The sequence below is a fragment of the Tachyglossus aculeatus genome, chromosome 1, assembly GCF_015852505.1.
Source record: "Tachyglossus aculeatus isolate mTacAcu1 chromosome 1, mTacAcu1.pri, whole genome shotgun sequence".
Taxonomy (NCBI): domain Eukaryota; kingdom Metazoa; phylum Chordata; class Mammalia; order Monotremata; family Tachyglossidae; genus Tachyglossus; species Tachyglossus aculeatus.
In genome coordinates, this window is record NC_052066.1 from 60,593,956 (window position 1) to 60,621,132 (window position 27,177).

Consider the following 27,177-nt stretch of genomic DNA (forward strand, 5'->3'; position numbering starts at 1 on the left):
AGGAAACTGAGGCACAGAGATGTTAAGTGATTTGTCCAAAGTCACACAGCAGACAAGTAGGGAAGACAGGATTAGACGGCAGGTCTAATCTGATTCCAGGCTCTCTCCACTAGGCCAAGGTGCTTAGGATGCTTTTCCTCTCCTGATACTTCCAGGAGTGTAATGTTTAACCCTTAATTGCTTAGCACTCAATTAGTTCCATGAAAATAGGGTGTTAGTTAAAGTGCCCCCCCAAAAAACATTACTTACCTTGGTAAGTCAGGTAAAGCATAACAGTGTGTTCCCAAAATCCAAAATAATTGTGTGTGTGTGTGTGTGTGTGTATCTGTGTGTGCATACACACACACACATGCATACAGAGATACGCATATAAAAACACCTTCCATTATGTACACTAAATATGTCTACTGTCATCTGCTACATTAAAATAATCTTGAATCAATCAATAGTATCTATTGAGCACTTACTGTAGTTAGTCGGTCAGTCAGTCAATCGTATTTATTGAGTATTTCCTATGTGCAGAACATTGTACTAAGCTCTTGGGAGAGTACTTATACAACAATAAAAAGCCATTCCCAGCCCACAATGAGCTTAGACTACTGTATGCACACTAATAACAATAATAATGATAATAATGGTATTTGTTAAGCACTTGTCTTACACTGTCGAGTCATCTCCAACCCATAGCGACTCCATGGATACATCTCTCCCAGAACATCCCACTCTCCATCCGCAATCGCTCTTGGTAGCGGATCCATGGAGTTTTCTTGGTCAAAATACAAAAGTGGTTTGCCATTGCCTTCTTCCATGAAGTCAACTCGAATCTCTGCCCTCGTCTCTCTCCCATGTCGCTGATGCCCAGCACGTTGAGTTTTGACTTGTAGCATATTGCCACTGCTCAAGCTAGAAATGGAATGGGAAGGCCTCTGCTTGACTCTCTCTCCCACAGCCAAGACTGGTAGAGTACTGAAAACTCTGCAGGTGTGATCCTGAGAGGGGTGTTAAGCCCTTACAATGTGTCAAACATAAGCGTTGGGGATGGGGGGAACGGGACACATAGCCCCTTGTCCCACATGGGGCTCTCAGTCTAAGTAGGGAGAACAAGTACTGAATTCCCATTTTGCAGATGAGGAAACTGAAACACACAGAAGTGAAGTGACTGGCCCAAGGTCACACAGCAGACAAGTGACGTATCAGGATTAGAACCCGGGTCCTCGGACTCCCAGGCCCATGATCGCTCCATTAGGTCATGCTGCTTCTCTTGAATTAAGCACTTGAATCGGTCTATCAAGCCAATCAAAATACTTCAAAGGGAGAGAGAAGTACTTAAACCAACAATGCAGCTGTTTTCTCTAAATAACAGAGGCGTTAAAATTCAATACCAACATGATGAAAGTGTTTTTAAACGGAGTGATAGAACAGCACCTTACACACAGTAGAAGCTCCACTAATATTTTATTATCACATCCTCTCTCCTTTGCCCCTGAGTTTACATGCCCTTCAAAGAATGAAGATGAGATCTCTATTTTTTTTTTTTTTAAAAAAAAAGGTTGGTTCAGAGTTTCACCAATTTGGGGACTGCTTCCCTGCCATTATGATTAGATATGGAAATTTACTTGTTTACTTTTGGAATTGAGTGAACCTACAACATTTGTACTAAAACATTTAATCTAGTTTCTGTTTTGTTTTACTAGTTTCAGGTTTACGGTTTTAATATGACATAAAGTAAAGACATCTGCAGAGGTTAACTACAGTGCTGCACCTCGATAGCAACCATATGCAATATTATTAAATATTTATGGAGCTTCCAAGGCATGAAGTTCCTCCATATTATTTATTAACAAAGAGCAAGGCTTTTTTCTTAATATAATCCAGTTAGAGGAGCACTGTGAATAGTCGGGAGAATGGTCAAGCAATAATAATTTCTGTTGTCATCAAAATACCTGTTTGACTCCAGACAGATTTCATAATCAATCTGCATTAGGCAAAGCATGAAATGCAAACGTTGTGGAGAAGCAGCCTGGCCTACAGGAAAGAGTACAGGCCTGGGAGTCAGAAGACCTGGGTTCTAATCCCAGCTCTGCCAACTGCTTGCTGTGTGACTTTAGGCAAGTCACTTCACTTCTCTGTGCCTCAGTTCTTCTGTTCTCCCTCCTACTTAGACTGTGAGCCCCATGCAGGAAAGGACTGTGTCCAACCTAACTCACTTGTATCTAACCCAACACTCAGAACAGTGTTTAACATACAGTGCTTAACATACAATTAAAAAAAGGTGGGGGGGATTTTGAGCATCACCTTAGGTGGGCTAGAACCTCACAAAGGTGAGAAAAGAAAATGGTCTGAGAAAGAGGTAAAGTTTCTGTTATACTGTTAATAATTAATAACAATAAACAGGAATTACTAGTATTATGGTATTTGTTAAGCGCTTATGTGCCAGGCACTATACTAAGCCCTGGGATGTATACAAGCAATTCAGGTTGGACACAATCAATCAATCAATCATATTTATTGAGCACTTACTGTGCTTGGGAAGTACAAGTTGGCAACAAGGGACAGTCCCTTGTCCCATGTGGGGCTCACAATCTCAATCCCCATTTTATAGATGAGGTAACTGAGGCCCAGAGAAGTGAAGTGACTTGCCCAAGGTCATACAGTGGACAAGTGGTGGAGCCAGGATTAGAACCCATGACCTTCTGACTCCCAGGCCTGTGCTCCATCCACTGTGATGCTGCTTCTCTGTATTCTCCCAAGCACTTAGTACAGTGTTCCACACACAGTAAGCTCTCAATAAATACGACTGACTGACAAAAGAGGAAACAGAAAAGAGGGAGGAAAGTAAAAAAGAGGAAGAGGCCCCAGTGCAGTCAAAAGGACACTGACCCAGCCTTGGAACCCAGAGGAATCTCCCAGGGTTCCCAGATAAGTGAGGGAGCCATCATCAGCTGTCAAAGGTGCAATCTACTGAAGCGACCCCCCAGATCCACTTTTAGGTGCCCATGTGGGTCCACGAGGCAGACCACCTTATTATGGTTTATTTGCCTTCCCTGCCTAAAAAGCTGTGGAAATAAAGTCACCAGTGTCACCCGCCTCCAACAACGCAAATCCCATGGGGGCCAAGGCCACATTTGCCTACTTGAAGTTAGGGTGGCCAGTTGTCTTTTTTTCTGATGACAGTCTGCCTTTCACCTGACCTGTCCCCATCTGGTTCCAATACGGTACCGGACACTTCGAATCGTGGATGTTTTGGGTTTGTATAACTGTGGGGCACCAAGCTTCCTTGTGGTGAGGTTCTTGTCACCGAGTTCCATGGCTCTGACAGAGCTGGAACTAGGAAGGGGATGCAAAATGCTTGGGGGCCAGTGGAAGGACTTAAAAATCCTCCAAGGCTGTAAATTCTTCCACAAAATGGCCACTATGCTGTCATCACGGTGCCCTGCGTGGCGGGAGTAATGCGTGTGGAGTCACACTACCTCCTCGTCTAGGAGTGGGGAGAGCCACCAGTGCCGCCCCCACATCCCTTTACCCTTTACCCCCCCATGGAGGTGGCACCCTTGCTTCTAGGGAAATGGTCATTCAGTACAAAATCTATGAGTGTTTCTTTCCTACTTTTCTATACAATTGAACTGGTGGGATTGAACACTTCTACCATGTTTGTTAATTGTTCACTAAGTTTCAGGAAGCTGCATTTCTATTGAGTTCATTATGAGAAATTGAGGACATTTCCCCAAGATTATTTATTTATTGTTGGGCTAATTCACAGGTGTCAAACGTGGCCTGCAGTCTGGTAGTCTACACTCCAGCACTAATACAGCCCCAGGTCAAGTTTATTTACACCACAGTTAGAAGGCTGCTAGAAACAGCTTGAAGAAATGCCAACCCTCCAGCACAGCAGCATGTAGAAACTAACTACAGGGTTGAGTTGTCCTAATTAGTTTTTCTTTGCAGAGTTCACTGTGGAGTGAGAATAGCTATTCTGAGACAGTTTCATTCCACATGAGAACATCTTAATAGAGAAATCAGGATCTTAGATGAAACAACCGAAATTAGGATCTTAGTAGATTTAGGACAAATCTACTCCCGCTTTCAGAACTCTGCAAGACTGTTACGGTTAGGTCTTATGGAATTCCCTGCAATTTGGGCTGTTTCAGCAATGTTTAAGCAAGCACTCTACATTCCTGAAGATAAATCCAGGATGGAGACAGAGGTTTCAAAGCTGGAATTTCCCGTCACAATCGCTCTACGAAAACCAAGTCCCACAAACCATGGCTACTGAGTTAGTTAATGAGCTCGTTCCCTTCTACAGTCTGTCAGGGTCCCTCAAGGGAATTATGATGGCTCCACTTGCCAAACCCCCACATTCACGCAGTTTACTTCTATAAAAGCACAAACACAGACTACATGTCAATTCCTCAAGAGAATAAACCATGCATTAGAAATCTTGAAACAATGCAAAAATCTTCCTTACCTTGAATGCATTGAAGAGTGCCATCCTCAGCCCTTATTGTAAAAGTTTCACCTGGATTAACTTGAACTAGAATGACCTGCCAAAATAACACATTGATTTTAATTTAATGCTGAAACATCTGGTTTGTCCATTTCAAAAGTCTGATTATACTGAAATACATGCCCCAGACAGCTCACCTCCTCCAGGAGGCCTTCCCAGACTGAGCCCCCTTCTTCCTCTCCCCCTACTCCCCATCTCCATCCCCCTGCCTTACCTCCTTCCCCTCCCCACAGCACCTGTATATATGTATATATGTTTGTACATATTTATTACTCTATTTATTTTACTATTACATGTTTATTCTATTTATTTTATTTGGTTTATATGTTTTGTTTTGTGGTCTGTCTCCCCCTTCTAGCCTGTGAGCCTGCTGTTGCGTAGGGACCACCTCTATATGTTACAAACTTGTACTTCCCAAGCGCTTGGTACAGTGCTCTGCACAGTAAGTGCTCAATAAATACGATTGAATGAATGAATGAATGAGGTAAGCAAAAAGTAGCTTGGTTACTATAAAGTTTACATACTAATGGAGTTCTATAATTCGTAAAAACATGAAAAACTTTAAGTCATTAAATTAGCACAAATATATTCTTCAGGGCTGCCAAAACAGTGGCAAAACTTCAAATCTAAGAACAGTCCATTTATGCTCTTTGGAGAGGGCTCATTAAAGTTCTTCATTAAAAAGGGAAGTGAAAATGTTGAATGAAAAGACCATGCTGGTCTTGCAGCCCTCTAATAAACATGTGGAGGCCTCTCAACTCTAAATTTTGTTTTCATATGCACTCTATTGACCTAATTTATGGGATTCCATCGCTACAACAATAACAACAGAAAACAATGTAAGTGTTTTGGGGTTTTATTGGTCTAAGTGAGAAATATTTATGTATACTACTCTAAACACTCCAATTAAATCCCCACGAAGCTAGTTTTCATAAGGCTTCTACTTACTAAACACCATAATACCATAAATAGGCCGTAGTTAACACATTCAAATTAAAGATGCATTTTCCAAATTGCCTTGACATTTGTCTGGTTAATGTCTCATATTAAAAATACTCGTGGCCAACTGTCACAACACTAAAGAACTCATCTTCACAGTTCTGACCTTCAATGAATCCCATTTTCCATATGATGGTACATTACACATTACAGGTTAAATAGTATTTAACTTCCTATTCATAGACATCTCAAAAGAATAGGTACTTTATTAATATTTGAAAAAAATTCAAGATCACAATCCAAGCTGCAATGGCATAGTTTTGGCCAAGTGGCCAGAAAAGTCTGCAAAGCCATAAAATGATTACTATGTGATTCTGAAAATGATAAAACAGGAGCCCATTGTCTCATGTGAAGTTTGAAATGCAACTTGTTAAATTATTTTAAATATAGAACCATAATTTTAGTTTTTCAATGTTAGTTTCCCAGAATGAGGAGAAAAATCCCATTTTCCTCCTTACATACTTACTGCAAAGAGGGTCTAAAGAGATAAAAAAAACAAGATAAAAGCCATTCCATCTTTCACTTCTGCCATAAACGACTAGAAACTGACATCTCTCCCTCATGAATAATTCACGAAGTTGGGAGAGGAGGAGATGGGGTGGAATGCACTAGATTATTGTGTTAAAAAAACGGGCAGCAAGTGAAAGGGGAAGTTAGTGTCTCTCAGGAGGACAGGGCAGCTAAGGGAGTCTCTCTCCTGTCACTTCCACATTTAGAAACAATTGCTCATGCAGAAGTGGTGCAGCACGCCAGAACGCTCATGTGCCAGACCATGAATTACCAGAATCTCAAGACTCTGTGATAGTAATAATATTAACTGAGGTGTTTCTTAAGTGCTTACTAGGTGCCAAGCACAGTACTAAGAACTGAGTGGCTATCAGACCAGATTCAGTCCTTGTCCTGGAATGGGCTCGAAGTCCAAGGGGAAGGGAGAACAGGTGCAGTGGATAGAGCATGATGGCCCTGAGAGTCAGAAGGTTATGGGTTCTAATTCTGACTCCTTCGCCTATCCCCTGTGTGATCTAGGGCAAGTCACTTCACTTCTCCAGGTCCCTCATCTGTAAAATGGGGATTGAGACTGTGAGCCCTATGTGGGACACGGACTGTTTCCATCCTGATTTGCTTGTAACCACCCCAGCTCTTGGTACAGTGCCTGGCACATAGTAAGCATTAAATACCACCATTATTATTTTACAGATCAAGTAACTGATGCACAGTCACGCATTAGGTAAGTGGCAGAGCTGGGATTAGAACCCAGGTCTCCTAAATTCCAGCCCTGTGTTCTTTCCGCTAGACTACTGTCAGTCAACTAAAAGATCTGTGGAAGGAAAGTGACTTGCTCAAGATCATGCAGCAGACACATGGCAGGATTAGAACCCAGGTCCATCTGACTCGTAGGCCTGTGCTCTATCCACTAAGCCATGCTGCTTCTCCTAAAACCTTTTAAAGATGGAATCAGATTGAAATCTTGGATGAACATTTATTATCCAAATAAAGACTAGAGCACTTGATAACACCCCGAATAAAGGGCCATTAAAGTGACCAGATTTCAGATTACGGTTAGAGAGTTTAGAGGATGTGGGGAGGGGGTTAGATGGGAGTGCAGCAGAGGGGAAAAATAAGAGTCATCAGGGAGAAGCAGCAGAGAAAAAGGAACAGGACAGGATGTGCTGGCTAACTGTGATGAAAGCACACTATGACCTAAGCAAACCAGCTATCCTGTACCAGGGCCTTTAATACAGTAGTTATCCAGTCAGCCAGTCAATCGCATTTAATGAGTGCTCACTGTATGCAGAGCACTGTACTATGCACTTGGGAGAGTTCAATATAACAATAAAGACACATTCCCTGACTACAACGAGCTTAGAGTCCAGAGGGGGAGACAGACATTAATATCAATAAATAAATTTCTGATATGGACAGGATGGAGGCTAGGCAGGAGCTATGGTCATGACCACAGAACAGAAAGGGAGTAAAAAAGGAATCAGGAAAAGGAGAGAAAGGAAAGAAATGGAGAGAGTGAGAAAGCCTTTTCTTTTCTGCTGTCTTATGGCCACCCCCAGCAGCTAACAGTCTAACCTGAGCTACTTCGGCGACTGGATGGAATCCAGACAACGGAGACCATCCTATGGGCAAGCACGGGCCTGGGAATCAGAAGGTCATGGGTTTTAATCCCAGCTCCGCCACTTGTCTGCTGTGTGGCCTTGGGCAAGTCACTTCACTTCTCTGTGCCTCAGTTACCTCATCTGTAAAATGGGGACTAACATTGTGAGCCCTGTGCGGGACAGGGACTGCGTCCAACCTGATTTGCTTGTATCCACCCCAGTGCTTAGTACAGTGCCTGGGACAAAGTAAGTGTTTAATAAATACCATAATCACTACTATTACTTAAAATAATCTTGGCTACTGCCACAAGAAGCAGCATGGTGTAGTGGGTAGAGCATAGGCCAGGGAATCAGAAGGTCCTGGGTCCCAGCTCCACCCCTTGTCTGCTGTGTGACCTTCGACCTTAGAGTGTTACCACTTCACTTCTCTGTGCCTCAGTTACCTCATCTGTAAAATGGGAAGAGACTGTGAGCCCCATAAGGGATAGGGACTGTGTCCAACTACATTTGTTTGTAACCACCCCAGCGCTCAGTAGGGGCCTGGCACATAGTAAGTGCTTAACAAAAAACCATTATCATTATTACCCTTAATGTACTTGTTTTTCCAAGTAAAATTATCAATGTCAATCAATGAATGGTATTTATTGAACACTTATTGTGTGCAGAGCACTAACCCAGACACTTGGGAAAGTACAATACAAAATAATTGGTAGACACAATTCCTGCTCACAAGGAACTTAGAGTCTATGAGTCTTAAAGTAATACTCTGGGCTTCACTATGAAGGCACGTTATAGAAAAAAAGGAGGCTTTTAGAGTTCATGTGTTTCTCCTCATTTTAGATTAACCAGCTTACCATGAAATTACAAGACAAGGATCAACAATTTCCTTAGCTATCATTAAAGGCAAGCCTGATCCACTCTCTCAGTGAGAAGCCCTTGGAATTCCAGACGTCTACAGGTGACTGTCCTCTAGAGTTAGCTGCCATTCTTCAGGAAGATGAATGACTGAATGAGATGCTTTTCAGCATTCCAATACAATAGCTCATTTGAAGCTCTAAGTCCCTGCTATTCAATGCTGCTGGGTTGCTGTAGTAACCAGATTGTAGTCTATTAAGTTACCTCAGATACCATTCAAGCTTCTGAATCCTAATATTTAATCTTTCTTAAACAATGATGACAAAATTTATTAGTCCTATAGAAGAGCCTGGTACATTTTGGTATCAACAAGATGTCTTTAACATACTGTCTTGGGGAAAGATTCCTTTCTTGTAACTTCGGTCACAATTTAAATCTTTAAAGGAAACAAACACAAAATCCAAAACAGGACCCAGCAGACTGATGACTCTCCCTGACAACAGACATGAATGAAACAGAAACAGGTCTTAGATCACACAGACTTGGTGAAATTGGTGAGTCACTCACTGGCAGACTCTGTGGCACTTAACCTTTTGTATCACAGAAGCCCTGGGTTTGTTTCTTTTTTTGTCTACAAACAGAAATGAATGTTCAAAGTTCTCTCTCTCTCTCTTTCTCTCTCTCTCTCTCTCTCTCTCTCTCTCTCTCTCTCACACACACACACACACACACACACACACACACACAAAAACATAAATACAGTTTCTAATTTCCAAATCCTAAAACTTTTTGCTCACTTCATGAGTGGACACTACCATTCCTCCTCTCTCCATACTGCCAGCCAGGTATTTATTTAGAGGAAAAAGATTTATTGAAAGAGAAAGAGAAGGGTCACTGTCACATTTTTTCCAGTTCCAAAGGATAATGGAAAGAAAAAAGAAAATGTCAGGCTAATCAAGTCATAGAAGTGTAACTCAAAGCGATCAAGCACATTGGGAAGGTGTATTGATCTATACCCCAAACCTGTTAGAACCTAAGAACTAAGAGGCCTGTATTGGGATATTGGTAATAAAAACAATAACCATATCCAAAGACAAAATAAAAACAAAACTAATGATCAGTCTGCCAAAGAAAAAAGGCAAAAGAAAATACAGAGAATTAAAAATGGAAGGACAAAGGGCACTTATTTTTTTAATAATAGTCTATCCATCCAGATGGGTTTTGAGAGTGAATCATTTTCCTTAAATATGAAAGTCCAGGGTCTGTCACCCTTGGAGGAAAAGGAAAGCTGTAATTTCATTACTTCCATTTTGGTCTCATTAACTGCAGCGTTTCTACTGCCCCAGTCCATTAAAGGAAGATAACCGGTCTTACTGACTGTGGATGGATGAATCATGACAACTTGGCATCAGCTATCACAGTCCTACCTGTCAGCCATACAGACGTCACACATAACCCTTTTGGAAGGAAGCACTTGCTGATGAAAAGGAAATGACAGTTTTAACTTTAGGCCCTCTTAGGATTTACGGGAATTACTCAGAAACCAAAGATTTATAGACTGGCATCCGGGAAGGACAGAGAGATAAACCTCCGAACATATTAAAAACCATGGCTACCATAAAGCCAACAAAAACTTCTCAGAGTCGACTGAGCAAACCAACGTCAGAGGTCATTTAGGCAAGGGTGGAAAAGGCTACGGGTTCCATCACACAAGTGACCTCCACCAGACTGGGGAGTCTGAGGAGGCATTGGGACACCAGAGAAAGACGTCTGTGCTGCCCCCAAAGTCCAGCCCAGAGGCCGGGAGGGTTGTTGTTTTTTTTAAGAGCGCTGTTAATCACTTTGTGCCAGGCACTATACTAACCGCTGGGGTAGATAGGAGATAATCAGATGGAATACAGTCCCTGTCCCACCTGGGGCTCATAATCTAAGAATAATAACAGTAATAACAATAATAATAATAATAGTGGTATTTGTCAAGCACTTATTATGTGTCAGGCACTGTTCTAAGTGTCGAGGTCGATACAAGCAAATTGGGTTGGACACAGCACCTGTCCAACATAAGACTCACAGTCTTATTCCCCATTTTAGAGATGAGGGAACTGAGGCACAGAGAAGTTAATAATAATAATAATAATAATTATGGTACTTGTTAAGTGCTTACTATGTGCCAATCACTGTTCTCAGCACTGGGGTAGATACAATTCAACCAGGTTGGACACAGTCCCTGCCCCATTGGGCTTACATTCTTAATCCTCATTTTTTACAGATGAGGTAACTGAGGCACAAAGAAGTTAAGTGACTTATCGGACACGCACCACACAAGTGGTGGAGCCGAGATTAGAACCCATGACCTTCTGACTCCCAGGCCCATGTTCTATCCACTATACCATGCTGCTTCTAAGTTAAGTGACTTGCCCAAAGTCACACAGCAGACAAAGCTGAGTAGGAAGGAGAACAGTTATTGAATCACCATTTTACAGATGAGGGAACTGAATTACTGAGAAGTGAAGGGATTTACCCAGGGCACACATAACAAATAAATAATAACAATGGTATTTGTTAAATACTTACTATGTGCAAAGCACTGTTCTGAGCACTGGGGGATACAAGGTGATCATGTCCCACGTGCGGCTCACAATCTTAATCCCCATTTTACAGATGAGGTAACTGAGGCACAGGGAAGTTAAGTGACTTGCCCAAAGTCACACAGCTGATAAGTGGCGGAGCCGGGATTAGAATAATAATAATGTTGGTATTTGTTAAGTGCTTACTATGTATCAAGCACTGTTCTAAGCACTGGGATAGATCCAGGGTAATCAGGTTGTCCCATATAGGGCTCACAGTCTCAATCCCCATTTTACAGATGAGGTAACTGAGGCACCGAGAAGTTAAGTGACTTGCCCAAAGTCACACAGCTGACAAGTGGTGGAGTTGGAATTAGAACCCACGACCTCTGACTCCTAAGCCCATTATGTTTCCATAAACCACGCTGCTTCTCTAGAACCCATGACTTCAGACTCCCAAACTCGTGCTCTTTCCACTGAGCCACGCTGCTTGTAGCAGAGCAGGTCCTCTCTCAGAGAGAACTCAGGTCCCCTCACTTTCCAGCCTGTGCTCTTTCCACTAGGCCACACTGCTTCTAAGCATGGGTAGTAGCAACAGCACAACTTGGGCCTGAGTGACCAGCAATGGGATGGCAGTTCATGAAGCAATGTTTTTCTGGAAGTTGTGAAGTAGAAATGTGCCTATTAGCTCTGAGCCACTACGGTTGCCATGCAAACACCTTCTTTGGAGGATTCTCCCACAGCTGTAAGCCTTTTTTTGGATCAGGAGTGTCTTCTTCAGCTAAGCAGCGGAGTCAACAACTCTTTACTGGAGTGCACACGACCCATGCAATGTCCTGACATCACATGTCCATCCAAGTCACACTCTAAATTCAATTCATTTCCACCCAAGGGATTTTGAGCACCAAAGATTCTCCCTGGCACTTACACATTTATTATAAGCCCACGAACCTCGCTGATTCAGTGAAGCGGTTTACAATCATTTGCATTTTACAATCATTTGCATGTCTTCTTGGGTGCATGCCTCTAGAACGCAGTCACCTGCATGAAATTCTGCTTGAATGACTGTTTCAAGGACTTTAGATGACACACACAATCTGTTCAGTTGGAACAGTCTTCCAGAGGTGCAGAAGCATATTCTAGCAATTCCATCCATATCTCTTCCAGCAGGGCTGCAGAGAATAAGTTGAACACTACCTGGCCCACCTCAAATCCCATTTTACTTCACTGGCAATGGGAAATGGATCAACCCTCAGCTCCCACAAGGCCAGCCAAAGTAGCAGTTTCAGAACCTGGATGAACGTTTCAGGACAACCAAATTTGCCTATTAATTTCCAGAGCAGTATGGCCTAGTGGATAGAGCACAAGCCTGGGAGACAGAAGGACCTGAGTTCTAATCCTGCCTCTGCCAGTTGTCTGATGTGTGATCTGGAGCAAATCACTTCACTTCTCTGTGCCTCCACTACCTCAACTATAAAATGGGGATTAAGACTATGAGTCCCATTTGATACAGGGACTGTATCCAACCTGATTAGTTTATGCCTACCCCAGCACTTAGTTCAATGCCTGGCACATAGTAAGTGCTTAATAAATACCCACCCCGACACAAGAGCCAAGATCTGATGGAATCATATTTTTCTATGAAATCTGTGTAAATGTACTGGTGCTGAATGGATACCTCAGCCATAACAGGCCACGTGGATGAATGAACCTATGGTCAAAAATTATTTTAAAGTCTGCCTCCCCGGACAGACTTTAAGCACCTTTGGGTAGGGATCGTGTCTACTGACTTTCATATTGTATTCTCCCAAGCACGTAGTACAGTGCTGTAAACACAGAAAATGCTCAATAAATGTCACCAATTAAATCTTGGTTTAAGAAACCTAGTTTTTGATTGAGATTTCATTTAAAGGAAGAGCATTAAGCTTTGCACTTGTGAAGCCCAGGTCTAGGATTGCTATTATATTCTGGGGCTATATACACTGACACTCAGCAGTAGGGTACTGCTGAAGAGGAGAATCTACATTAAATTTAGTAGAATCAAAAATCGAAATCCCTTTGGTTCCTTAGTCGATATTTAATTTTCAAAAAAACTGAGGATCATTGCTCACAGTGCTTTCCATCTTTTAAGAACTCCAGATGTCTTTCCCTTACTTCTACCTTCTCCATTTTCCCAGCTATGTCGCTGCCTGTGCCCACTTATTATCTGGCTCCCTCTATAGAAGAGGGTCCCTTTGCATAGTCTGGTTTACCTGCACATGTTCATTCTGGGCCGTGACCATGCTAGACAGCGACTGGATCTGATCTGACTATATTGGGAAGCAGCATGGCATAATGGATAGAGCACAGGCTTGGGAGTCAGAAGGTCATGGGTTCTAATCCTGCTTGGCCACTTGTCTGCTGTGTGGCCCTGGGCAAGTCACTCTAGGAAACAGGAAGGGGTGGAGGGTGCGGAGAAACAAGAGGCATTGCTACACAAAGCAGAAAATGTTTTCTACTGGCATTTAACAGCAGTGAAAGTTTGCTCACCTGTCCTTCAGTATAGAGGAAGCTAAAGGTGGCAAAAAGAGGGAGTTCATTAGCAGACAGATAAAGCACAAGAAAGAAAGCCCAAAAAAAGGAGCACTAAATAACTTAAGCATGGCACCTGCTCATTTCAAGCACTGAAGTGAAAAACAGGAGTTATAGCATGCCACACTCGAATCACCCTGGTCAGTGAGTTTAATAAAGTCATGGGTCTAATACTCAAAATCATTAAAATGAAAACAGGTCCCACTTGTAGCTGTACTGGTTTACATGCACTCTCTATATATTCTATAGTTCTACCTTGTGATAATAAATACTTGTCCTATGTCCTTGAAGATGCCAATGGTGATGAATTTTACCTATGAGTACATTTGGAACAGAGTGGGTCAATCAATCAATCAATCGTATTTATTGAGCACTTACTGTGTGCAGAACACTGTACTAAGCGCTTGGGAAGTACAAGTTGGCAACATATAGAAACAGTCCCTACCCAACAGTGCACTCACAGTCTAAAAACTGTCAATTAGGGAGTCACAATCCCAGCCGTGTTTCATAAACATACATTCATTCATGGCATGGTATTGAGAGTTTACTGTGTGCAGAGCACTGTACTGTTTGGACACATTCCACGCCCACAATGAGCTTACAGTCTATAAAAGGGAGGACATATAGAGACTGCCCATCCTGCTGTCATGTTTGATGTTTGCAGCACTGGTGGTGTTTTTCTTTCGCATCCTCATCTCGATCCTTTAGTGGCTTCTGCTCCAAAAAACCTGTTCATTTCTCGATAGTGGCACGCCATACTAGTCTAGGCAACCACTGACTCTTCATAATCAGATGAGATGCAGCACGCTCTAAGGACTTGAAAACATTTCCTCTGTCCGTGCTTTCAGTTTCCCAAACAGAAAACTTTGCATGACATTCCCAGAAAAACCAAATACTTTATTCTTTCACTGTGGCATATGGATTGGAGGCAACAGAAATCATACACCAGAGAGGATCTGGACGCAAATGTAGCCAATTCCAAATGGACTGCAACTGGGAACCCACCCTCCATGGCTACATGAACTGCTCCAGAGATCTTCTGTACTTTCCCTTTGCCTATGCTCACAGCCAAGCACGAGGGACTAGCTGACTGGACCATAATTCCCTGGAGCAAGAAGGACAATACAGGCAGCATGCAACAGACAGTCCAGGCATGTACAAAATCATAGGCCCTCATTAGCATGCCAATCAAGAGGTCCTGGCCCGATCAAGACCTCTCCACGATGTGATCCTGAATAGCAGAAGCATAGCTAGTGATGCATGGGCCTCAGGGAAACTCCAGAAATGAAGTTTTCTCACCTCCCAGAAGGAGTGTGGCCTAGTAGACAGAACATGGGCCCAGGAGTCAGAAGGAGCTGGGTTCTAATTCCAGCTCTGCCACTTGTCTACCGTGTGACCTTGAGCAAGTTGCTTCACTTCTCTGGACCTCAGTTACCTCATCTGTGAAATGGGGGGTTAAGACCGTTAGCCCCGTGCAGGGCAGGGACTGTGTCCAACCTGAATACTTTGTATCTACCCCAGTGCTTAGAACAATGCCTGGCACACAGCAAGTGCTTAATACCATAAAAAAATTACAATTTCTACATCAGAACCACCAGCTATCTCCAAGGCCTAGTCTTAGGCCTAAATCCAGACACTGCTAGAGTCTTCATCATATAAGCTTGGTTTTTGTTGGTTGTTTATGGTATTTGTTAAGTGCTTACTATGTGCCAGACACCGTACTAAGCACTGATACAAGGTTGGAACACAGTCCATGTCCCACATAGGTCTCATATTCTTAATCCCCATTTAACAGAGGAAGCAACTGAGGCAGAGAGAAGTGAGGTGATTGCTCGAAGTTACACAGCAGACAAGTTGTTGTGAGCAGAAATGTGTCTACCAACTCTGTTGTATTGTGTTGTCCCAAGTGATGATGATGATGATGGTATTTGTTAAGCGCTTACTATGTGCAAAGCACTGTTCTAAGCACTGAGGGTTTAGCATAGTGCTCTGCACACAGTACATGCTCAATAAATATCAATGATGATGATGATAATGATAAGGGACCTCTCAAGTCTGAACAATCAGGATCTCCCCCTCTTACCTCCCTATACAGAAAATTGGTTGGCCGCTCAGTTTCCCTCTGAGGCAAGGAATCTCCCCTTTCCTGAAGATGGAGAAATGAAGATTCAGAGAAATGAAGTGTATTACTCAAAATCGCAAAGCGAATGAAAGGCAAGGCCAGGCCTGGAGACCAGGTCCTCCTCAATCAGTCCTCTTACTGGGTTTCTGCAGCTGGTAACCAACAAAGTTTATCCTCTCATCCTCAGCCAACTTTTTAAGACTCTCTTACAGACTTTAAACATCAATGAAAGCCACTGAAACCCAACCCTGAATTTGGGAGCTGACTAGGCTGCTCTTGTATACATCACGTTTCATGCAAAACCCTGGCCTTTTATTAGGACATGGCAAAGTTTTTTTTTTTTAAAAAAAGGAACTGGTGAACTCTGGGGAGGTACTCACCTTCCGGAAGTTCACCATCTGTGATCAAATCCTAGTGTCTGCCTTAGGAATCCAGCACGCAGCCAGCTCCATGACAAATCCTTACCCGGGGAGTGGTAGAGAAGATAGGACTAAAGGGCCTAAATTTTAAATTTATCTTAGGATCTTCTCCAGAGGAAGTAGATCCTAAGAAAAGTCACCATTAATCAGCTTTGAATTTAAGGGGAAAAACAAAAAATCCATGGGGCCCATCCATTCCTTGCCAACATATCCTCTAATCCCTACCTAGACTCTTAATTCATTTCCACCTAATGATAATAATAATTATTATGATACTGTTTTGCACTTACTATGTACCAAGCACTGTTTTAAGTGCTGGGGAAGATACAAGGTAATCAGGTTGGATGTAGTCAGTCCCCCCGTTCTACATGGGGCTCACAGTCTTAATCCCCATTTTACAGATGAGGTAACTGGGGCCCCAGGAAGTGAAGTGACTTGCCCAAGGTCACACAGCAGACAAGTGAGGGAGCCAGAATTACAACCCATGTCCTCTGACTCCCAAGTCCATGCTCTTGTCATTAGACCAATGATGAAATGCCTTGGCCTGACAGCTGCCATTAACGATAAGGAGTCACAGCAAAGTGATCCAAGCTGCAAAAGCATGAGAAATCTTTGTTCCTTAATAATAATAGTAACAACTGTGGTATTTGTTAAGCTCTTACTATGTGCCAAGCACTGTTCCAAGCACAGGGGTAGATACAACCTAATCAGTTTGGACACAGTCTCTACTCCACATAAGGCTCACAGTCTTAATCTCCATTTTACAGATGAAGGCACATCTCCAAAAAGCCTTCCCTGATTAAGCCCTCCTCTCCTCTTCTCCCACTCCCTCCTGTGTCACTCTGACTTGGTCCTTCATTCATCCTCCTTCCCATCCCCACAGCACATATGCATATATCTGTAATTTATGTATATATTTATATTAAAGTCTGTCTCCCCCTCTAGTCTTTGAGCTCGTTGTGGGCAAGAATGTATCTGTTGTTAAACTGTACTCTCCCACGGGTTTAGTACCGTGCTTTGCACAGAGTTGGCACTCAATATATATGAATGAATGAATGAATGAGGGAACTGAGGCGCAGAGAAGTGAAGCAACGTGTCCAAGATCACACAGTAGACAAGTGGCAGAGCCGGGATTAGAACCCAGGTCCTTCTGACTCCCAGACCCGTGCTTTATCCACTAGGCCACACTGCTCCTCACCAAACAGCCATAGCAATTGAGCACCATAAGAACTTGGAAAGTACAAAACAGAGAAATGACAATCACAGGACATAAGACGCTACCAATCTAATGGGGAGATGGACATAAAGGTATTTATTGAGTATTCAAAATAATGGAATGTACAGAATATATGTTGGGGGTTCTAATCCCAGCTCCGCTACTTGTCTGCTGTGTGACCTTGGGCAAGTCACTTCACTTCCCTGGGCCTCAGTTACCTCATCTGCAAAATGGGGATTAAGACTGTGAGCCTGATGTGGGACACTGACTGTGTCCAACCGGACTGCCTTATATCTATCCCAGAACAGTGCCTTGCACATGGTAGGTGCTTAACAAATGCCACCACTACATGCTAGAGTCAACTAATCAGTCTAAATGACTTGGGATGCTGAGAATTAGTTGTGGAAGGGTGAATGGAGGAGGTGAGCTCTCAGGAGTGCTCTGAATATGAGGAGAGGACTCTGACTGGTTCTATTAGAAGAGAAGGAAGTTCCATACCAAGGTAGGGTATGAGGGAGGAGATGGTGATAGGAGACAGGAGAGCAAGCTACAGGTAAAAAGCTAGCTTACAATCAAAAGAGAGTGTACTTTTTGCTTGATGCGGCGGGACATGGGGAGCTAGTGGAGAAATACTTGTCAAGCAGAGCTTCAGGAAGGTGAATCTTGCAGATACATGTGATAGAATAGGGAGACCCTGGAGCCAGGGAGATCAGCAAGGAGGCCAATATGATTGTCTAGAGCTTGTATCACAGTATGTACGAAATGAGTGATCGGAGAAATGTTGGGTAGGAAACGCTGGCTGCATGTGGCAGTGCGCTGAATGTGAGAACTGAAAGACAGAGAATAGTCCCACATTAATTCATTCATTCAATAGTATTTACTGAGTGCTTACTGTGTGCAGAGCACTGTACTAAGCACTTGGGAAGTACAAGTTGGCAACATATAAAAACAGTCCCTACCCAACTAGCTCACAGTCTAGAAGGGGGAGACATACAACAAAACAAAACATGTAGACAGGTGTCAGAACAGTCCGAACAAATAGAATTAAAGCTATATGCACATCATTAACAAAATAAATAGAATAGTAAATATGTACAAGTAAAATAGAGTAATAAATATGTACAAACATATATATAGGTGCTGTGGGGAGGGTAAGGATGTAGGGCGAGGGGGATGGGAAGGAGAAGAGGGAAAAGGGGGCTCAGTCTGGGAAGACCTCTTGGAGGAGGTGAGCACATAACATGCACTTGGGACTGGGAGTGTGGTGGTGTTACTGATTGAGATACACAAGTTAGGACATGGTATAGATATTAAATAACTGGGGTGAGGGATTGCCCCTAGCAACAGGAAATCCTGGAGGGTTAAGTTATTATAGTTGTAAATTATATACAATATGTTCAATGTCCTTCATTAAGGAGCTCCAATTTACATAATACACTCAGGGCCATTTAGCTCATCCCCACCTCTCCATTTAATAAAACATCCAAATAATCACCATTACTTCAGAAAAAAGGAGTTTTACAAACACATCCAAAACAAAAAACTCCTATGTGCTTTGTAAAATGTATTAGCCAAGTGTGTGAAGTTCAACTTTTCCCTCTAAATTATATACTGAAAAAGATTAAATTACAAGAAGAGCTGCCATCTACTAAGTATGGAAATACAGTTCAACTTTTAAGTGAAAAAAAATTGCTGAGCATAATATATATTATCTTCACAGGGAGGCAACAACTGCTTTTCAGGCTAACCATAAACACCCAATCCCAAAACTTCAATTAGATTTCTTCCACCAAAAAACAAGCAAAGGGGTACTTGGTTCCAAGTCTTAAAATCAGTAGTTAAAGTCAACAAAATCCTTCTAAACCTTTACTGGTATTTATGTGCAAGAGAGGGTACCTTTGGATGTTTTCTGGGCATCTGGGTTGCCATCATACCCCCCTGAATTACTCAAATGCTTCAGTGATCAGGTTCCTTAAGCAAGTTAGGTTCATTTTTAAACAATACTCTGAACGGGGGTATAAAACACTTTAATCAAAAATGGCTCCCTCCTCTTCAGCCCCTGGCTTCCCCTCCTATGCCGACTCCCTCCATCTATTGCCCATTATGCCACTTCTGGGTTCTTTTATAAAAATGAAATAACCGCAAAAATGCAGCCAAAGTAATTTTGTACCCAGGGAAATCCTGCCCTTACCATTACCAGCAATGAATCCAAGCATCTAGACTGTGAGCCTGTTGTAGGCAAGGATTAACTCTGTTGCTGAATTGTACTTTCCAAGCACTTAGTACAGTGCTCTGCGCATGGTAGCGTTAAATAAATACAACTGAATGAATGAATACCTTCAAATGTCAGTGGGCTTAGGGGCCCTGAAAACATGGCTGAATCATGAATGGTTAGATCGTGAGGTATGTTTTGCCAGAGACTTACATGTTATAAGTTACGACCCAATCCAGAAATTCTTTTACATGCTATATATACTGTAACTCTAAATAGCACCAAACTACTGTTTAATCTTGGTTAAAGTAATTCAGAGCCAAACATCATGCCATTAATTAACTGAGCAGCTGTTCTCTGATGGCGAGTCTTTGCAAGAGGTTGCACAGTGCTGACTGGAAGTGGGTTTTCAACTTCAGCAAAGAACTCCCCCTTCTAGACTGTGAGCCCGCTGTTGGGTAGGGACCATCTCTATATGTTGCCAACTTGTACTTCCCAAGTGCTTAGTACAGTGCTCTGCACACAGTAAACACTCAATAAATATGATTGAATGAATGAATGAATGAACTTTTCCAACTACTTGAAACCCAACCACCTTCTTTTCTTCACAAAGTACCTTCTCAGATTAACTCTTTCTTAGCACCTCTGAACTCCGCTCAAAAGCTTTCATACATACGTTCACCTACTTTCTTGAAAATGGATGTCAATTTATTCACCCCTCCCTCAACCCCACAGCACTTATGTACCTATCCTTAATTTACTTATATTAATGCCTGTCTCCTTCCAGACTGTAAACTCTTTTTGGGAAGGGAATGTGTCTACCAACTCTATTGTACTGTACTCTCCCAAGTGTATAGTACAGTGCTCTGCACACCTAAGTGTTCAATAAATACAACTGATTGAGTAAGGCTTCTGAATCCCCAAATATTAACTGGTGGTTGCAAGACGGTAACTGCTGCTTCAATCTCTTGCAATGAGGCACTGAACTGAGAATTCCTTGAAGGCAGGGAATGTATCTGCTTATAGTTATATTGTATTCTCCCAAGTACTTAGTACAGTGCTCTGTACCCAGTTAAGTGTGCCATAAATACCACTAGTTGTCAAAGTTCAATGAGATAGCCACTGGACAATGATTCTTCCAAAGGAGATGCAACTCACACATTTTTTCCATCATCCATTTCTGAACAAAGCTACCTCTCCCAGGTCAACATCCCTTTGGTCATCTGATCGGGGCAGGGGGTCTCTTCTACGCCTCGAAAATATGATAAACTGTGGGCAGAGCCTCCTCCAAGATCAAGCCGTTGTTGATTACTTAAACTCAGCTCAGGTGAGTCAGGTGAGGAAAAGGTGAGGCGGGCTTTACTTGGCATTCGTGCTTGGCTGGAACATTAGAGCTTTTGCTTGGGGTAATGACTCAAAGAACGGCTGAGATGACTGCAACTCGGGACAAGGGATAACAGCTGTACCCGAGACTTGTATCATGAAGTGGCTGGAACCTGGGACATGCCTGTACCCGTCTTGTTAACATGCCTACTACCTGCATGTTACCCTCACCATCTACCGAGCACCTGCTGTATGTTCAGAACCCCATACTAAGTGCTTGGAAGCACACAATGAAAGTACAGGACATGTGTCTTACAATCTAATGGTGCTCCCTTGGTTCTTTTTACCTGATAATGATTTTCAAGCTACCAATATCCACTGGAGAAACCATTCCAACTCTTCCCTATCTCTGCTCCTCTTTCAGTTTCAGAACTGACAGTATTCTCTGCAGACAGCAAAGGAAAACTTGACAAAGATTTTCCAACTAGTGCTTCCCCTCCTCCTCTCACCCCCTTACCACACACAAGCACACACAGATTCTATGCACGCCTTTAATTCAGTGCCCATTTCTGCACCATGACATCAGTGCAGTATAATGAGCCAAGTATAGAACTCCATCTGGGACAAATAATGTCCAGGCACACTGTGACTTCTTTTGTTTATATACAGTGACTAAATACATCTTGGTGGTGGTGAACTACTCCAAGGTTTCTTTCCCAAGGGCTCCCTTATTATGTACCCTGAAGCTTCTCCTCGCCTCCAATTCTTTCCAAGACTACATGTGACTTAATGGAGCACATGAATTTGAAACTTATAATTAACAACTAAGTACAGCGGTCAAAATCCAAGTGGCACTCAACCAATGTAAAATGAAGACACTGCAATGTTGCCTAGCAAAAGGGGAGGGCACCCTCATGCAAGGATTTTTCTTTCAAAGCTCATTATGCAAATACTGGTCCTTCAATAACATCGGTGCCCTGTATTCAGATGTTTGTCTGGAGTACTGAGCGGGAGAACCAGAAGCAGCACAGCCTAGTGGAAAGAGCAGGGCCTGGGTTCTAATCCCAGTTCTTCCACTTGCCTGCTGTGTGACCTCGGGAAAGTTACTTAACTTCTTTGCACGTCAGTTCCCTCAACTGTAAAATGGGGGTTCTCCCTCTTAGGCTGCAAGCCCCATGTGGGACAGGAATGGTGTCTGGCCTGATTAACTTGTATAATAATGTTGGTATTTGTTAAGCGTTTACTATGTGCCGAGCACTGTTCTAAGCACTGGGGTAGATACAGGGTAATCAGGTTGTCCCACGTGGGGCTCACAGTCTCAATCCCCATTTTACAGATGAGGAAACTGAGGCACAGAGAAGTTAAGTGACTTGCCCAAGGTCACACAGCTGACAAGTGGCCGAGCCGGGATTAAAACCCATGACCTCTGACTCCCAAGTCCGTGCTCTTTCCACTAAGCCACGCTGCTTCTCACTTGTATCTACCTCAGAGCTTAGTACAGTACCTGGGACATAGAAAGTGCTTAACAAATATCATTTAGAAGTATCATCCAATTACATCTTCACTCAGCTCACTCACTACACCACCTGGAAACCCACCAAACTCATTTTACCCCTCCATATTCTCATTCATCCTACCATGGACTCACCACCACCTTATTCTCCTTCCTTGTGTCCCTACAGTCCCAATCTATCCTTGTACTGCCACCGCACTAGAGATTCCATTGTAATAGTTTGATTACCAACTGCAAGACACCACAAAAAGCGTATGCGGCATGTATACAATTTCATTTTCTTTATTCAAAACCAGCACTGCAACCTCTGGAAAAGTATGCCAATGTATTAACATTTCAAAATATCTGTGAAAATGAAAAGTTAAGCAGAACATATACATAACGCGACACGATCCATTTTCTTCTTATGCCAGATTTCAGGCTCAAGGGGAATTTTAGCCTTTACTGATTCCATCACTCTCATGACAGTGTTTATTAAGTGCAGTGCCACAATTATTAAGATGATTTGGTCAGCTGCTTCAGCTGGAGTTCTAAATGTTCCCTCCTTTCACCCCCCAGCCATAACCCTCCTCTCTTTGACAGCTAGCTGACTGGACAATTTGTTAAGCAGGAAAGAGCACAAATGACAGCATTATCTTCTGGAACTGGCTGTCCAATACCTAGTCTACAGGAACAGAAAATAGGGAAATTGGAGAGGATAAGTAGGGTCAAATAGCACATAACTTTTCCACAGATATCCCATCACAACCTCTTCACTCTAGAGACGGTCAGATGTTCTCCTGTAAAGGAGAGGCTGAGGGAAATGGGCAGGAGAGGGAAATGACAACCACTGAAATGCTTATAATAAACCTGCATCACCCTTCTGCCCACTATTTTCGGTTTTAGGTACAGGACGTTCGTAAGAACTCATTATAATAAGGCAGTGCTATTTTTGACCAGTATTCGTACCACTGAGCAAGCCAATGTTCTCTGAACCAAGTCTAATCCTAAAATACTGAAAGCTCTTTTAGGTGACACTATGCTATCCGAGCAAATTGTTCCTTGACAGCAACTTTATTTTTCACATTTTTTCATTTTATAAAGGTGGCTCATTCCTGACAAGTTTGTACTATTTTGTATTCATATATTTTATACAATCAATCCTCTAGATTGTAAGCTCGTTTTGGACAGGGAATGTGTCTTTCATATTGTTGTGTTGTACTCTCCAGAGCGCTTAGTACAGTAGCCTGCACATGGTAAGCACTCAATAAATACAATTAATTGAATCAAGTCTCTAAAACCTATCTTATAAAACAAGAAAAAAAACTGACTACCTCTGAAAATGGCTGGAAAAGATAAAGAGGACATGACAAGTTGCCACCTATTCGGGGTACATTCATGATGCACGTGTGCACATTTTGTAACATTCAATTCATCTATTTTGGATACCTAAAAGAAAAACTAAACATCTGGTTTTGAATATCTGACATGTAAGTCTACCCTCAATAAGACTGAAAAATATGCTTAACACTGAACCACCCCGCCCACTGCCCGCCCCAAGGAACAGGGACTGGGTTAAATTCCCACCTGTGTATTCTCTCCCAGACATTAGTACAGTGCTCTGCACACAGTAAACGTTTAATACTATTACTGAATGATAATCTAATAATTGCCACCAAATAATAATAAAAATTTGTCTCAGCATCTTTTGGAAACCAAAATAATATTGTTTCTGCTTTCTTCATTGACACTATCTAGAAGAGATGAGATTTTAAAAGATAATTACATTTAAAACAGACTATTTTTTTAAGGGAGCCACATTAGTCACTTTATCTCTAAAAACTTTTACCAGCCTGAAAACGTGCTTCACTCCCAAATTATAATCAAAGGTGCCAACCCTAAGGGAAGATGACCCCGACCTGGAGCCAGGAATGAGCATTACCTAGTCAGTGCCTTGATCTGAGAATGGGTGTCAGCCTCAGCTAGTAACTTGCGCCTTGGCAAGCTCTAAGGGGGGGGGAGGGGGAGAGGGAGAGGGAGAGGGAGAGGGAGAGGGAGAGAGAGAGACAGAACATGTACACACATAAGCACACCCAAATACAAAAGCACTATCTTCTCTCCAACTGGGGTCCCTAACTCTGGGAAGCAGTGAGGCTTACTGGAAAGAATGCAGGCCTGGGAGTCGGATGAACCTGGGTTCTAATTCCAGCTCTGTCACTTGTCTGTTGTGTGACCTTGGACACTTCACTTCTCTGTGCCTCAGTTACCTCACCCTTAAAATGGGTAATAAGACTGTGAGCCCTATGTGGGCCATAGACCATGTCCAACCCAATTAGCTTGTATCTACTCAGTGCTTAGTATGACACCCAGCACATAGTAAGCACTTAACATATACCATAAAAAATATATATTACTAGCAGACAGAAGATGCCCAGGTGCCAGTCTATTCCAGGCATGAAACAGGGAATGGACCCCCAATTCTACAATGAAAACTATAGCGCAGGTATCTCTTCTCACCCACATCCTGCCTCTGACATGGAACATCCTCATTCTTCATATCTTATGAAGATATGAGGTCACTATCCTCAACCTGAAAAACCTTATTAAAAGCACATCTCATCCAAGAGGCCTTCCCCAAAGAAGCCCTTATTTCCTCTTCTCCCACTTCTTACCATGTAACTCTGGCACTTGGATTATCACCCTTCATTCACCCCTACCCTCATCCCCATAGCACTTATGTTCATAACCATAATTTATTTACTTAAATTAATGTCTGTCTCCCCCTCTAGACTGTGAGCTCATTGTGGACATGCTAAGTGTCTACCAACTCTGTTGTACTGTACTCTCCCCAAGCACTTAGTACAGTACTCTGCACATGGTAAGCATTTGGTAAATACAACTAATTGACTTATAATAATAATAATAATGGCATTTGTTAAGTGCTTACTATGTGCAAAGCACTGTTCTAAGTGCTGGGTCTTATCTTCCTCCTCCTGAAACCCAGGTTGAACCAGACCAATTTTAGCTGACTTCTCATCTGGGACTCTATTAAATATGAAAAGCTTTTAATATGAATGACACTTGAATGTGTGCGACTTTTTGGAAGAGAGTATGCAGTAAACCCTCACAAAGCTAAAAAAAACTGTAACTGTCATGAATATACAATAATTTTCTGTATCTATCACCATTAAAAATGCAAATGGAAAAGAAACCCTATTTAGTAGGAGTCTGGGTGCAAGGGTGTCCAATTTCCAAGATGAAAGAGACAGCACCCACTTAAGACGAAACAATCAAAACCAAAAGAGATAAGAAAACAAGTATAACATCAGAAGCACAAGATGGCTATGGATTCTAACCATTATCAAGTCTACCAATAAAAACTTGGTTATTTTCCCTTTCTATGCATTTGAATGCATTCCTGCTCTTTGAAAGATTCTGACTTTGCAACCCGTGTTTGATTATGACTGACTTTCTTCAGTGGATTAAGTTCTGAAGTACTCTCAGCCTAGGCAGCTGAGATTCATTCAGTCATAATTATAGATGTTCTGGGGCTTCATACTCAACAGCAGCCATTTAAAATACTTGCCTCTATTCTGAGACACTTCAGCCAACTCTGTATACGACACACAATTTCTGTAATGGGTTAAACAACTCATCAACTATGGTGCTGTAAGCTAAAAGTGCGAGAGTTATGGGCAGGCATTTGAAAGAAATGGGATATCCAGACTCGCTAAAGAATTTCACAGAAAAGCACAGACCCTGAATACTGAGATGTAACAGTAGCAGATCACCCAACCTGACATGGGGCAAGTGAAGAGACAAACAAATCCAATACAGGTATTACAAAGTATTGTAAAGTAAAAGATCGGAGCCCCTACCCACGGTGCACCCTGCAAAGAATTGCTGCAGATGGCAGATGTCAAATACTTCCATGTTCGTATATGGAAAGGACTAGAGGGGAGGGTATGGATTTTCAGCCATTTATACATCTAAATAATAGTATTAGTGTCATCTAATAATATGACACTTTTATTCCCATTCCACACATTCCTTATATCATTTTCACCACCTCACAACCTAATGAGAAGCAGCGTGGCCAAGTGGCTAGAGCATGGGCCTGGGAGTCAGAAGGACCTGCGTTCTAGTCCTGGCTCTGCCACTTATCTGCTGTGTGACCTTCGGCAAGTCATTTTACTTCTCTGTGCCTCAGTTACCTCACCTGTAAAATGGGGATTAAGACTGTGAGCCCCATGTGGGACATGGACTGTGTCCATCCTGACTAGTTTGTATCTACCCCAGCACTTAGAACAGCATCTGGCACATGGTAAGCATTCAACAAATACCATTTTTAAAAAAATGAGCCAGTTGGAAAGACAAGTATTAACCCCATTTTGCAGCTGAGGAAACTGAGGCACAGTGCAGTCAAGTGACTTGCCAACAAGCCGGTTGTAGAGCTCGCACTCGAACCCAGGTCCTTTGGCTTCCAGAGAAACAGTGTGGCTTAGTGGATAGAACACAGGCCTGGGAGTCAAAGGACCTGGGTTCTAATCCTAGCTCCATCGCATATTTGCTGTGTGACCTAGAGCAAGTCACTTAACTTCTCTGTAACTCTCTAACTTCTACAGTTACTTCATCTGTAAAATGAGGCTAAGAGCCACATTCTGGGACAGGGACTGTGTCCGACCTGATTAACTTGTATCTACCCCAGAGCTTACAGCAGTGCTTGTTGCATAGTAAGCACTTAAAAAATAACAATTTTTGTCAACACTATTATTCCAGACCAGTGTTCTTC

General features: G+C 42.4%; 1 protein-coding gene across 2 annotated transcripts in view; it reads right to left on the bottom strand.

Moving 5' to 3' along the window:
• Positions 1 to 27,177, bottom strand: part of FNDC3B (fibronectin type III domain containing 3B) — a 423,729-nt gene that overhangs the window by 328,289 nt on the left and 68,263 nt on the right. For both annotated transcript variants that reach the window (XM_038748752.1, XM_038748114.1), the window contains exon 3: positions 4,466 to 4,541. In XM_038748752.1, coding sequence (XP_038604680.1) covers positions 4,466 to 4,541 — 76 coding nt within the window. The remainder of the gene's footprint in view (positions 1 to 4,465; positions 4,542 to 27,177) is intronic.